The sequence below is a fragment of the Dunckerocampus dactyliophorus genome, chromosome 6 (assembly GCF_027744805.1).
Source record: "Dunckerocampus dactyliophorus isolate RoL2022-P2 chromosome 6, RoL_Ddac_1.1, whole genome shotgun sequence".
Taxonomy (NCBI): domain Eukaryota; kingdom Metazoa; phylum Chordata; class Actinopteri; order Syngnathiformes; family Syngnathidae; genus Dunckerocampus; species Dunckerocampus dactyliophorus.
This window is the reverse complement of record NC_072824.1, coordinates 5,786,516-5,802,109: the sequence shown is the minus strand read 5'-3', so window position 1 is coordinate 5,802,109 and position 15,594 is coordinate 5,786,516. Positions and strand designations below refer to the sequence as shown.

The 15,594-nt window shown below is 40.9% G+C and overlaps 1 protein-coding gene across 19 annotated transcripts in view; it reads left to right on the top strand.

The window, feature by feature from the left end:
• The window catches only part of cacna1ab (calcium channel, voltage-dependent, P/Q type, alpha 1A subunit, b), a 144,367-nt gene that overhangs the window by 91,994 nt on the left and 36,779 nt on the right, over window positions 1-15,594 (top strand). For all 19 annotated transcript variants that reach the window (XM_054778959.1, XM_054778958.1, XM_054778951.1 and 16 more), the window contains 7 exons: window positions 3,060-3,159; window positions 5,222-5,382; window positions 5,588-5,725; window positions 7,144-7,345; window positions 7,424-7,588; window positions 9,063-9,173; window positions 9,453-9,536. In XM_054778959.1, the coding sequence (XP_054634934.1) occupies window positions 3,060-3,159; window positions 5,222-5,382; window positions 5,588-5,725; window positions 7,144-7,345; window positions 7,424-7,588; window positions 9,063-9,173; window positions 9,453-9,536 (961 nt within the window). The remainder of the gene's footprint in view (window positions 1-3,059; window positions 3,160-5,221; window positions 5,383-5,587; window positions 5,726-7,143; window positions 7,346-7,423; window positions 7,589-9,062; window positions 9,174-9,452; window positions 9,537-15,594) is intronic.

The following is a 15,594-nucleotide window of genomic DNA, read 5'->3' as shown; positions in this document are numbered from 1 at the left end:
ATTCGATATGATTCAACGATTACGATTGTCGATGCAGATGTTAATCTTACATTATAAAATACAGAAGCCAATTGTGTAAAAGTATTTTCCAAGGTGTAAAAGAGCACATCATAGCCCCAAGCATGCTGTAAGGCAGGGGTCCCCAACCGCCGGGCCACATGATTTAAAAAAAAACCACACAAAAATGAAAAATAAAATAATTTGTAAATACCCTTTTTTTTTGTAAAGGGATACAAAATAAAGACTACTCTACTGTATTTTTCTGTTTTTTCATTCACCTCATATTTGGTCCCAAATGCCGATACTATGTGGGAATGCATAAAGATAAGATTTGATTACCTTATTGAGAGCTAATGTACATATTTGTTGGTGCACCTCTGGAAAAAAACAAGTCCTGCAGGCTTGTACTGGTGTATGGTGGCTCTCTGTTCATTTAGTGCTTTTAATTTGATGTTGTTCCTGTCATAGTTTTGCACAATACATAATAAATATGATAAATCAGATTGCTATGATGGACGTTTGTTACGTGAGTGTTGAAAATATTCCCCGGTGGCCAGCTAGCTAATAACGCTAGCAAGAGCTAATACTATTTAAATCCATTGTCACTGACAAACCCAAATAGCTGTCCTTGGCTATGCCTGCCCGTAACTAGTAGCTCCTAGCTTCTGGCTTCACATCTGCTGCCTTGCCGCTGCGTTTCCACAAACTATGGTGTGGGCCAAGGGTCACACAGGACGTGCACACGTTAATCACGCATCAAAAAAAATTGCGCCGTTAACGGAAACATCTGTTAGGGCGTTGTTAATAAGGTAACTTTGACAGCCCTAATATGTATATATTTTAATGTGATGTAGTAAAATATATTATATTTATATTATATTTATAATAGATTGTATTATAGTAATATATAGGCTGCTATTTGAGGGAATACAGTGCATGTACTGTATATAAGTAAGTTAGTGTACAACGTAATGTTGTGTGCTATTATTGTGACCAAACCTGAAGCAAATGTCTTGGACCTCAGAGACCACGACCTAGCCTTTAAAATCAATGGCGTTCTTGACATAAAGCAATACTTTGCTTCACGTTTGGTCCAAAATGTGTCTTGAAAGTGTGTTAGACGTCCCTCTTGAGATGAGTGATGTGAGTGGTTGGGGCTGTGTCTTGTGGCGGAGGGGGCGGGGCTTTCCACACAGGCGTGGCCATCCTGCTGTCGGTCCTCATGTGTGTCTTCTCATGTCGATGTGTTTTCTCTCGTTTTCTGCCAACCTTTCCTCTCTCCTGTCTGCTGTGTGTCTGTCTTCTCTGTCCACGTCTGTCTCTCCATGTCCTCCTCTTCTTCTGTCCCTCGCTGTCTAACTACAATGGCACTCGACAGGAGCAGCACCCGGTAAAGTTCTCCTCCTCCTTCTCTTCCTCCTCCTCCAGCACCGGATCACTTTGGCTTCTCGCTCTTTCTTTCTTTGTTCTTCTGCCTCGTTCTCAGCGTCTTATCTTCACCATCACACCACATTGCTTGTATCATGGAATTAGTGCACTGACATTTGACAATTTTCCACTGAAACCTCAGTGAAACAGACATAGTCGGTTCCAGGACCAAAGTGTGGCCACCACAAAAGCTTCACGTGTACAGGCAACTTGTTAAGATCCTGAAGTGTCATACAAGTGTAAAAAGAAGTTAAGCAGTGGTAATAGTTTAGATTAGTCTAAGCAAACTTCGCTTACATCGCGTAACTTCCTGCATATATTCTTGTTGAGGCCACTAAGTGTGACCAAAAGACAAAGAACGAGCTCACCCGTGTTGGCAGTTTGAACTACCAAGTTTTGTGCCACTTTGGGGGCGTGTTTCGTCCCAAACTTGTTGTCAAATTTGTACAACCTTAGAGGCATTTGACTTTTAAGCACCTCTCCTACAGTGCGTCTCACGGGTGACCAGAGGAAACAGGATGCACCTGAGTTCAATTTTCAGCTTCCTTCTGATGTACGTCTGATTTCTTAGTTGTTCTTATTACATTTTTTATACATTTTTCTGGAACATAAGGCTGGAACATAAAACGTGTAATACTGTGAATACTTACGTACATGTGCTTTTGTCGTTCAATTCTTTTTTTATATAAATTTGCAAACCTTTTTCATGTTGTCATTATGTGTAGAATTTTGAAGGAAATGAGTGAATTTAACCTCAAATCTGATAAAACAGAAGCTATGAATACTTTCCAGATGCACTGTATGGCAGTAAGCATAAACAATAGAACTTGAAAGAAATCTTTTCTTGGTTTTACTATTTACCATTTACAACAGTTACTTGTACTTACTTCACGTCAACGTAAGAATGTGACTTGAAACGTCGCCTGTACACAATGTTCAACTTTTGCGATGGCTACATTTTGACCCAGGAACTGACTATATCTACTTACTTATTTCATATGGGAAAAATTAATTCAAAAATCCTCCTGGATCATGTTGTGTTCAAGTTCTGAAGGTAAAGAAAAAAAAAAGGTGTTTTATTAACTTTGAACCTCAAGTTGTCCTCCCTGAATGGGTTTTGATTGACAAATAAAATGGATCTATTGGATATGCTGATCTTCCTCACTTGCTGTGCTCTCCTTCACTACACCCTGTCATGTGATGCCACACGCCATCACATGACCCGGGGTCTCGCATAGCCTCCCTTTGCTGCAGTCCCTCCTTCCTGTCCATGTGGACCAGCGAGAGGATGCTATGTGACATTGTTTCGACTCATTTCTCTCATGGAAGAACTCTTTAAGGCAAAAAGAAAGAAAGAGGTTTGGCTGGGCACTCTGCCGGGAGATGCCTGTGGACATGGAATGTAAAAGTATGATGATGATGATGATGATGCTTCTCCATGAAACCTCCAAACAGTCAGGCCACTGATTGCTTGATCTCCACCGGTTTCATGTGTGACACTTTTTTTTTTTTGCAGAAGAAGGGACTGATTGAGTGCTTTAAGTTGGACCTTTGTTTGAAAATGGCTGATGATGCAGTTCCATCTCACTCGCTTTAAGTCATGACGTTGTTGTTCCTTGGCACGCGTCTAGGGGGAGCAGCAAGGGCAAAGACATCAGTACCATCAAGTCGCTACGAGTACTGAGGGTGCTGCGTCCTCTGAAGACCATCAAACGACTGCCGAAGCTGAAGGTAAGCCCTACAGCAGGGATGTTCACACTTTTTCCGCTTGCGAGCTACTTTTGAAATGACCAAGTCCCAAAGAAATAAATATAAAATATACTGTGTGTATATATAAATATTCAAGATTCAAGATTCAAGAGAGTTTTATTGTCATGTGCATGGTAAAACAGCAGTTATACTATGCAATGAAAATCTTATTCTGTTCATTCTCCCAAGAAAAGAAAGAAAACACAAGAAATAAGAACATAAGAAACATAAACACATAAACATATATACCAATAAATTAAGCAACAACAACAGAAGAGACATTAATACAAGTAAATAATACAAATAAATAAATAAATAAATAAAGTGCTATGAGTGTGTGCATGTGTTGCGTGCGGCGTGTGCGAGTGCTTCGTTGAGAAGCCTGATGGCCTGTGGGTAAAAGCTGTTTGCCAGCCTTGTGGTCCTGGACTTCAAACTCCTGTAGCGTCTGCCTGACGGTAGGAGTGTGAATAATGAGTGTTGTGAATGTGTGCTGTCCTTGATGAGGTTGTGTGTTCTGCGTAGGACTCTAGATGTATAAATGTCATGCAGTGAGGGGAGGGCTGCCCCAACAATGTTCTGTGAGGTCTTGATCACCCGCTGGAGTGCCTTCCCATCACGTGTTGTACAGTTACCGTACCAAACAGTGATGGAGGCGGTAAGGACACTTTCGATAGTGCATCTGTAGAAGCAACTCAGGATTGTGGTGGGCATGCCAAATATATATGTATATATTATATATATACAGGTATATATATGACTATTTAAGTATGTTATACAAGTGCACACACTTTTTCAGTCAATATGATCTATCTCTTACTCTACAGTATATAAAATCTAACTGGTAAACTTTGAAACTACTATATTCAATACGAATGATTAGTATTTCAAATTCGCAGTTTCATAGTTTACAGCTAATGCACGTAGTTGATATCATTGAATAATTCACAATTCAATTCAATATGGAAATAAAGATAATAACACATAATTCCTAGCCGCTACAAGTGAACGGGTAACTTTTGTTATCTATCTTAGTTCATTCGTAATCAGAAGAATAAAGATGAAAGTTGCATCTCCGTGCGTAACATGAGATGTCTGTTCACCACTGAATCTTAGCCGCGGGGGAGCAACCTCCAATAAGGAGGGGAACTTAATGTCAGCTGACTGATGTTATATGACATCGGATCAACCTACAGTACACTACTTTTGTGATCGATGCTCACCATTTTTGAGTGTTTTGAGTGCACTGCATTTTGCTCTACTTAGTGGTGTGAAAAAAAATAAGTATAAGTACGGAAGTGCAGCAATTGAGACTCAGCATATGTTCATGTTTGTCACTTTTGGTTGTGTTAAAATGTTCTCAATTGCTTGTGTGGTTGGTTTGGTCAAGTGTGAACGCAACCGATCTGATTGTGTCTTTACGCATGATTTTGTTTTGCTGCACAGCTTGTAAAAAGGCCAGCGTGAACGCTAAGCAAAGTAGACCAAATGTGGTTTTACTCAAGCCCCAGTCACACCAAGCACGAATCAGCAGGAATCAAGCAGAACCAGCCGTAATGAAAAAGTTTCAAAATTCATGTCACATTCCGGAGAGGATTTGAAATTCGTAAGCTTGGCTCCTTTTTTCCTTAGCGGCATGTCAGCGGAATAGGTGTGTCTCATTACGTGCATTCATTACCTGCCTCTTTTTAGCTGTTTTTTTTTATATCTTTAGAACACACCGAAAAGTGAAAGATGTGTTTTCATGTCTCACATAAGCATTGTGCATGTATGATGGACAGAATTTCCAAAAAAGTGCACTTTTCCTTTAAGCATGGGCCAGAGTACCACTGTGTTTGGTACTCCAGCTGAAGGGTGCCAAAAACGTGCAATGGCACAAATCCATTTTTTTCCCTGATACTCTTTACAAGTTTTGAAAAGTATGAAAACTGTGCACCCCAGCCATCAAATTTTGCAGACGTTGTCGTGTTGCTCCAAGGCTAAGAAGGGGCCTTTCCACCATATTTTAAAACCCTCAACGATCCTTTCCCTGCTCTTCACTCAGGCTGTGTTTGACTGTGTGGTCAACTCCTTGAAGAACGTGTTGAACATCCTGATCGTCTACATGCTGTTCATGTTCATCTTCGCCGTGGTGGCCGTGCAGCTCTTCAAGGGTCGCTTCTTCTACTGCACGGACGAGTCCAAAGAATTTGAGCGCGACTGCAGGTTGGTCAGGAGGAAAACGCTCAAATGCTTCTTTGGGGCTGGAAGGTGCACTCTTGTGTCTGCTGGGTCAATGCTGCCATCTAGTGTTGACTGTGGGCATAAGCGGCATAAACGCCCACAGGACGAGTGCGGAGTGAATACTTGTACAAAATTGCAGACGAGAATAGTTGTGTTGCAGCAGTGTTTGTGTTCGTCGTCCCTGCAGGGGCGAGTATCTGGTGTACGACAAGGATGAGGTTAAAGCTCAGAAGCGGGAGTGGAAGAAGTACGATTTCCACTACGACAACGTGGCTTGGGCCCTGCTCACCCTCTTCACTGTCTCCACTGGAGAGGGGTGGCCGCAGTACGTACACGCGCACACACACTCGCGCACACGTAGACAAATAGAGTGGAGCCTCCATGGTTGAACACAGCAACACACTTTTTTCATATTTACAAAATAATAGAGAATTTAAGAAACTAAAGCAAGTAGAATGAATCTGTTCCAGCGACTGTGGACATCATACAGTATATATCTTAAAATCATTATTAAGTGTACAGACAATTTTTAAATCAACTTTGTACAAGTACGTGCTCAGATTGTCATTTGATGGAATTCAACGTCGAGTTTGTGTGCAAATATGACGTCACGCCACACGTCTTTGGCCGCTAGGGGGCAGAATACTCATACTTATCATATATAACGGAAATAATCTGTTCAAATTGGTCAAATTGTAGCAGTTATAAACGTTTTGCAAAGTGTCCCGGCAATGTTTTACGTCACATTTTAACATTCCCAACTGTCGCACAAATGTTAAAAAGTGAAACAGTACAGTAAAGTGACTACCACTACTTGAGCTGAAAGTGTGTGCATTTTTTAATTAAAAAAACTAATTACAAAATATTTTAATTTAAAAATGTAATTAAAAAAACATTAAAACAAATCATTTTAATTTACATTTGTGTTTTGCCATTTTTTTCTTTTTTCTGCGATTCCACCATTGAAGGGTACGTTGATGTCAAAGAGGAAAAATGTGATGATGACCATAGGACACGAACTGTAAGTTACTAACTTACAACATAGGAAAGAATGACAATTCTTTACATCTAAATTTTTACAGTTGTATGACACTTAAGAACGTTAAAATGTGACTTCAACTCGACCTGGACACTTAGTAAAGCTTTTCTGATGGCCAGAGTTTAACCCTGGAACAGACTATTTCTATTTTCATTAGTTCTTGTAGGAAAAATACAGGGTTTGAAATTAAAACAAGTGGTCAAAGTCAACGACTTTGGAGGTTCCACTACATCAGGAGCGATCAGATATTGCTATATCTCATCAATAATGAATTTATTTTTGAAAGCCAATAAAAAAACAAGCTGTGGGCGGCAGTGGCTAAGGAGGTAGAGCGGTTGTCCAGAAACCAGAGGGTTGATGATTTGATCCTCGCTCCCTCCACCCAGTCACCATTGTTGTGTCCCTGGGCAAGACACTTCACCCACCTTGCCCCCAGTGCTGCTCACAGTGGTGCATAAATGTGTATGAATGTTGGGTGGTGGTCGGAGAGGCCATAGGTGCGAATTGGCAGCCACGTTTCTGTCAGTCTCCTCCAGGGAAGCTGATGATGCAGATGTAGATTACCACCACTACCAAAAGTGTGTGTGAGTGAGGAGTGAATTAATAATGGGTTCACGTCACTGTGAAGCGCTTTGGACACATGCATTACATGGCTTAGGTGGTTTAGCATAAAAGCAGCACATCACACGTCTTCTCCTGTGCAGGGTGTTAAAGCACTCCGTGGACTCCACTTATGAGAACCAGGGTCCGAGCCCGGGTTACCGGATGGAAATGTCCATCTTTTACGTGGTGTACTTCGTTGTCTTCCCCTTCTTCTTCGTCAACATCTTTGTGGCTCTCATCATCATCACCTTCCAGGAACAGGGGGATAAGATGATGGAGGACTATAGCTTAGAAAAGAATGAGGTGAGGAGCCGCTGGTCCAGATAGTCAAGGTGAAGCAGCCGGAAGCTTCACAGTGTTTTGTCTGGTGTACTCCTACAGAGAGCCTGTATAGACTTTGCCATCAACGCCAAGCCCCTGACTCGCCACATGCCCAAGAACAAACTGAGCTTCCAGTATCGCATGTGGCAGTTTGTGGTGTCGCCGCCATTCGAGTACAGCATCATGGCTCTCATCGCGCTCAACACCATCGTCCTCATGATGAAGGTGATGCTCTTAGGACATCCCATACGCACTAAGACCCCTCACGAGGCCTGTCACGATAGCAAATTTTGCTGGACAATAATTGTCCTACAAATTATTGCAGATAAACGATATTATTGTCAACATAATTTTTAGACCATTTTTTCATGAATGTAACAATGTGAGTACACCGTATCAAAAGCAATAAACTTTTAATTTCTCGAGAGTATTTAACTTCGTAATTGGAACGTCAAGAGCTTTTAAATAAAATAAATTAAACAACATAATAAATCAGACAAACAAAAAAAAGCCAAAAAAAAACAATGAAAATCTCTTTTCGCAAAAATTGCACTGAAATAAAAAATAACAATCATATTTCTGATTTAAAATCAGTGTCACTTTCGTTATTGTCTGAATGTTGACAAAAGGAGGGGGAAAAATGCTATACAGTCGTCCCTCGCTGTATCGCAGTTAAACATCACGCCCTCACTTTATTGCCTTTTTTCAAAAATGACTTAAATAATAAATGATCGCTGTTTCGTGGTTGAATACAGCCACAAAAAATTGAAAACATGCATATTTAAAGAAATAGTACTTATTCTTGGCCTAAATGAAGCATTTTCAAGCACAAAAGGGGATAAATGAACGAACTAAATGAGCTAAAATACAAATAAAAAGCAGAAGAAATGTTCCAATTATGAATGTAGTACTGTATTCTACATTGGCCACTAGGAGTCAGTAATTGTTCGGTGATACAGGCACGAGAGTCGTCACTAAGGTTCCCTAGGGAACACCCATTACTGTGACACCGTCTTACATGGCTAATGTACTCTTATTCTGTCTACTATATTGGGTAATACGAGTGTACGGAAGTACGCTGTCCAGGAAAAAACTACAAGGAACTGCTAACGTGTGAGTCTACGTTATATTATTTATGTCTAATATGTCTTATTTTCTCTTGATTATATCTACTATATTAGGTCATACAAATGTACAGGTGACTATAGGGGTGCTATTTCATATCAAGAGGGCTCCAATAATGTTAAAAGCATATTTAGAGGAGCTTATACAGGTTTTCTATGCCATAACTACAAAAATATTCCATTTATTGACATTGAATCCTACTTTGCGGAAATTCACTTGTCGCGATTAACTGCGAAATAAACAAGGGACGGCTGTTTTTTGAGAGTAAAGTGTTAATATTAGAAAAATAAAGTCTGAATGTGATTTTAAATGTTTTATTATTGCCAGAATAATGTCATAATTTTGTAAGAAAATACTATGTTATCAGGATGTAATATTACAAAATATGTCCAAATTTTGTGATAAATAAAATTTAATATTTTTTATTTATTTTTTATTTATTAATTCAGTGGTATGAATGAGACTATAAGAAGAAGTGACGACTGGGCCACCTAAAGAGGATTGAGTTCTGTTGTATTCTTTAAAGAACTTATTCCAGAATTCTTTCCCTGCCTTCTCACGCGTCTTCTAACAGTTTGACGGCGCCTCAAAGACGTACGACGACGTCCTGAAGAACCTCAACATCGTCTTCACCACTTTTTTCTTCATGGAGTCGATCCTGAAAATCATCGCTTTCGGTCCTCTGGTGAGGAAGAACCTACACACACACACGCACACACACACACACACACACACACGTGGGTTGACTGCTTCCATGCGGTCTCATCCCATCATTCATTCATGAGGAAGCTTATTTTGGTCGACAGATCTGGAGCGTGTTCTTGCTGTCCCCATAAAGCCCCAAAGTGTGCACGGCAGTCACGCCACGGTCCTCCCTGCACACTGTTTCCACGGCAACAGTCTTTGGCATTGGATTTGGGGAACTAACTTGGTGTCCCTTTCTTTCCGTTCCCTCTCCAAACAGAATTACTTCAGAGACGCCTGGAACATTTTTGATTTTGTCTCAGTTCTGGGAAGCATCACTGACATTTTAGTCACGGAATTTGGGGTAAGTGACTTTTTAAGAACAAATACACTCAAAGTGGACGCTTAACAGCCCGGAATGATGTCTATTTAGGATAGGATGCTAAGAGGGGTGTCACGAGATGAAACGATGCACGGGATTGGGTCCACGACAACAAGACGAGACGAGATTTTAATATGAATTTTTAGAAAAGTGCCATGAAAAAATATGACTGCACAAAAAAAGCGTTTTTATTTCACCAAGTCACAAAACAATGCAGGTGCGTTTTGAAATGTTTATTGCCCAAGAATTTTGACGCTACAAAACGATATTATTGTCAACATTTTTTTAGACCAAATATACCACTGTTATGATAATATATAATAATAATAATAATAATGTGTCAGAATAATGCAATATTTTCTTTAATATGTCATCTTTCACTCTGTAAAGTTGTGGAAAGTATTCACATATATTTTCTTACAGGCAATGTGTACTGTCTGTCGAACGTTTTGCAGCGTTTCTTGGAATGCTGGCTTTTCAACTGTGTTAAAGAGCAGCATTTCTTTTGCCATGACTTTGTGTGAGCACACACCATTTTGCGCTGTTCCGTTTGTATTTACTTTGCCGACGATGTATAGTTGTTTTCACAGATGGGTGGGGTGGCTAGGTGTTGTTGCATTCTATATGTAAATTCTGCAGACTGGCTCATTCATATTGATGGGCTCGCCTTACTCATTAATACTCCCACGTGGGGGCTGTGGCATTTGGCTTTGCAAGCATCTTTTTCCCCTGCTAATTTCTACTACCTTGTAATGCTCCTTACGAGGCGCCACTCTTGCTGTGTGTATGCTGGCGGACCCGCCTCCCCCCCTCCCCACATAGACAGAGTGACTGTATGACTGACAAGAGGGCTCACTCTGTTCACCGTTGTTCTGTGAAGCGTCTAGATCAGGGGTCAGTAACCTTCAGCATCAAAAGAACCTTTTGGGCCTGTTTCCACCAAATTAAAATCCACTTGGAGCCACAAAACCTATTTGACCACTTCAAGGTAACGCTACAGACAGTCGTCCCTCGCCACTTTGCGGTTCAGATTTGTCTATTTCACTCTATCACGTTTTTTTCACAAATATATAAATTTTACATATTTTTGCCTAAATGAATAAAATACAAATATAAGGCTTTCAGAAGATAATCCTAAATAAAAATCCCCAATAAAAACATGGGCTACTGTTGCTGCAGAAACCCACGCCAAGCTAAAACTCAACTCTGGACCCCTGACGTCACTTCCTGTCTATCCGCCACTCCGCTGCCCTCGGGAACACATTTATAGCAACACACACGAGTGCGAGACTTATTTATGTCTTTATGTCTATTTACTCTTATTATGTCTACTATATTGGGTAATATGAGTGTAAAGGTGACTATAGGGGTGTTATTTCATGTCTAGAGGGCTCTAACTACGAAAATATTTGATTTATAAATGAGGAATCCTACTTCTTGTGGAAATTCTCTTGTGTGTGTCAGGAACCAATTAACCGCGATAAAGGAGGAATTACTGAGTTGACTCACAATTGAGAAAACCTGTTTTTTAAAGGTTGCTGACCCCTGGCATAGCACTTTGTCCGAGAATGGCACGGCTCATGCTCAACTCCAATGCACAACTTTGACAAGCTCATGACGGCGTAGTGACTACACAGAAGCATAAACCAGCTGGAGCCACAGCAGAAGCATAAAAGAGCCGCATGCAGCTGTGGAGCCAAGGGTTGCAGACCCCTGGTCTAGGTGCTGAAACCAATGCACAGAGTGAACTCTCTTTACCTGTTTGGAGGCGAGAGATGAGGAAAACAGACACGCGTGCACATGGCAATATATATATATATATATATATCATGTGTACTATATCATGTATACTGTACATAAAGTTAATTTTCATTTTTTTGTGTGACAGGGTTTTTTCTTAGCAAGAACGCTTGTCACATTTTAATCCCACGAGATCTCGTGACACCCTTATAAGAGAGCTAAGGCTACATTTACACAACATATCAAATGGGGAATACTATAAGCCCCTAAAAGTTATCAAGCAATATGTCCAAAGTCCTCCTATGGTAATTGCCGTAAATGCTGAAATTCTAGCGCAACGAAGCAGGCGACAATTGGTGAGAGACTGTTATTTCCTAAACGTGAATTCAGTGCTTTCTCTCGTGTACTCCTGCAGAGGGCCTGTACAGACTTTGCTGGCAACGCCAAGCCCCTGTGAATTCATTATGTACTAGTATAACAAGTTCATTTTTTAACCTGAATAATGATTTGGAGTGCATGAGAAAGTGGAAAGAAAAACTATGCTCTCTCTGACCACATGGTTATTTATGAACAAGTACATTGCACAACACAGCAGCAACAGAACCAATGCTGTAATGGCAGTAAGGAGGGAACTGCTTAGCCAGCATTAATAGTGCGTAAGTAGTGTGTTAGTACAGTGTAAACACCAACCGACCACTGGCTAGCCACATTTTAAAGCACATACAGACCTAGATAAAGCTGCTGGATTCTGACCATCCATGATACTTTGATTAGAGTTGATTAAAAACTCCATCGGGAGGTTGCCTATAGCCACAGCTTTTAATGCCAATGTTGCCAAAGACGACGGCAGTTATTTGCTTTTGTAGACCGCTTACCTGGTGACTATAGAAGACTCGCTTACTTGAATAGAGGCGTTACTTGTTGGAGCATTTACGGTAATTATATCATGAAAAAAAAAGTGTTGTTTTTGTGCAAACTGAAGTTTTCCCATGTTTCACAAATGTTGACCACGTGTTGTCTCATCACGTTTTGATATTTGTTGTTTGAAGTTCCTCTCTGGTGTCCAGCCGTGGGTTATTTTGCATCCAACAGCAGTTTCCGCTTCAAAATTAACCAAGACGACGCTAATGGCTCCCAAACAAAGTGCGCTGGCAGATGATTAACGAGCCTGCGGCCGTGTCGGAGGAGGTTGGCGGCTGCGCGACCCAGCAGTCTGAGCTGACAAAGCTGGTTAGCAGATCTTTGTCCAGTGTCTAATTGGTTAGCTTTGTCTCGTAGCGTTTAGCTGCACTGGTTACGGCTAATAAGCGCTAACTGTCATGTTTGTTGAGGATGCCTCGACATGCTTATTGGCTGGAGAAAAATGTCCTGACAAGGACACAGAGGGCGTGGCTTTGGCGTGGACACCAGAGACCATCTTGAACGTTAGCTGTTGACTACCATTGTGACACTGACAATCATAATGACTCCGTCTTCCTCTTCTTCTATCTCTTTACATGCTTTCTTTCACTTCTCTACTTTATTGGCGATCTACTGCCCCCCCCACCCCACTCCACTCTCTTGTGATTCAAAATCCATCCAATCAAAATGCACTATGAAATCCTTCATCGTGTTCTTCTCCATTCGTGTTGCGCCATGACGTGTGGTGGTGGTGCTGTGATGATGATGATGATGATGTGCCTTCTGTCGCCCCCATGCCTCCGCCCAATCCAAAAAAATCCCACAAAAAACATCGCAAATATCTCCCACCCTAAAAAAAAACAAAACGATCCCTTGCCATTCATCTTTCGACATCATCGCACATGTAGAATCTGGTTGGTTTGTAATTTATATCTCAAAGCTTCTTCTGCATCCTCATGAAAGCCCCGCCTACCTGAGCCAGTCACATGTGACGAACTTTGACCCCTTGTGCATGCGCTTCTTGGATGAGCCCAATTCAACTGATCTTTGTCTTGGATTGATAAAACATATCATTACATCAAGTGTCAAGCAAAAGTCAACTGTATTGTGTTTTGTAAAGGCTGAATTTTTGCATTGGATCGCATTAGATGGTGTACCTAATGAAGTGGCCGCTAAGTATGCTTTCTGCGTTTGCCAAATGAGGTAGACTAAAAGAAAAGCTTATTATATATTAATATTTACTTTTATAATGAAGAAATTAGGGGTTGAAGCTTTAAAAAAACAGAGGTTATGCTATAGGTGCCATGGCAACACTTGCATTTTTTTATTTTGAGTGGCGTTGCCCCATTCCCTTAGTGTGCATGCAGGCCAAGTGCGTTCCTGTGAAGGTTTGCTGCCATGCTGAAACGTGTGCACTACTGAAGCTGCTCGTTGTTCCTCCTCCTCCTCCTCCTCATGACCAAGCCTGGCCTGTCAACCGCACAACACGCACCAGGAAGACATAACTATATATCTTCCATTAGTACATTGTGTGTGAATGCTAACATGCTGTCATTGAGCCCAAATGTTAATACATGACATCATATCATAGCAATTCCTACTATACTGCTCAACATCAGCACATATTCCCCATAGGTATTAAGGTAAATAGAAATCATCTTTTCCAGAGTCAAATTGTGGCCATCATCAAATATTTATGAACTGAAGTCATGTGTTCATTGTCACACAAGTGTAAAAAGAAATTGAGCACCGTTAAAAACAATAAAGGACTCGGTCTTAGCCTGAAAGACATAAAATAATGGATGGAAATTGATCATCACGCATCTAAGTTGTTAGTGGTCATACAACTGTAAAAAATAAGGTAGCCGCTTTTTACAGGCAGCGTTAAAAACAACAGATTATGGGTATAAATGTGTAACGCAGACGGATCTCATTCTCATTCTAACATCTCTCACAAGTGTCGAACTTTAAGACCAGCTGAAAAATTGCAAGAATGTACATTTTGCACTGTTGGACTGTAAGGAGGTTCTAAGTAGAGCTTCAGAAGGCAAAAAGAAGAAATGGGAGTGAGACAAAAAACATTTTGAGTAAACAATTTATTGCAAACAAGCATTTAAGTCAAATAGGCTGATCATCAGCTGATCAAAAGACTGGAAAGCCTTTAAAATTTTGGCAAAAATGTGGATTGAAGATGATTTCATTTTGGGTATTCACACTGTCATGATCTCGCTGGCAAAGGCAAAAAAGCTTTGTCTCTTTGAATGCGGTGCGATTGTTGAGCTGCATAAGAAAGGTGTCTCGCAGCGCACCATTGCTGCTGAGGTTGGACGCAGTAAGACACTCATTTCAAACGTCTTCAAACATCCTGAGGGTTTTGGAACAAAAAAGTGAAGTGGTAGACCCCAAAAAATGTCACCTTCCCTGAGCTGAGGGAGTCTGTTGGATGTTCGTCAAGACACGGGACCATCCTCGGCCCAAATGAAGGTAGACGCTATCTGTCATAGAAGGATTTTAATAACCAAAAATGTGTTTTAAGACCTCAGCTTCTTTAAAGCCAGAAAATTGCCGATTTGGAATTTGCATGAGCACCAAACATGGGACATTGAAAGGTGGAAGAAAGTTTTATTCTCTGATGAGCAAAAATGAAAGCTTGACGGTCCAGATGGCTTCCAACGTTACTGGCATGACAAGGAGATCCCACCTGAGATGTTAGTGGAGGGGGCGCCATCATGATCTGGGGTGCTTTTTCCTTCAATGGAACAATGGACCTTCAGGTTGTGCAGGGGCGTTGAACGTCAGCTGGCTATGTGGAGATGTTGAAAGGGCATCCCTCATGACTGAAGGCTCTCATCTGTGTGGTAATGACTGGCTTTTTCAACAGGACAACTCTGCACTTCACAAAGGACTTCTTCCAGAGGAATAAGCTCACTCTTTTGGACCATCCTGTGTGTTCCCCTGATCTAAATCCAATGGAGAACATTTGGAGATGAATGGCAAGGGAAGTTTACAAAAATGGACATCATTTCCAGATGGCGAATGCCCTCCATGGAGCCATCTTCACCACCAGGAGCAACATTCCCACTCGCCTCCTGGAAACACTGGCATCAAGCATGCCCAAACACATTTTTCAGCTGATCAACAAGAATGGCACGGGAGGGCCGGTTTGAGCAAGCGGCTAAACAATTTTCACTTTAATGCTTGTTTGCAATAAATTTCTTACTCATAATTTTTTTTCACTCCCATTTCTTGTATTTTGAAGCTCACCTTAGATCCAACAGTACAAAATGTCAATTCTTGGAATTTTTCATCTGGTCTTACAAGTGTATATAGATAAATACAGTAATCCCTCCCCACTTCACGCTTCGAATTTCACCGCTTCACTTTGTCACGGTTTTCAAAA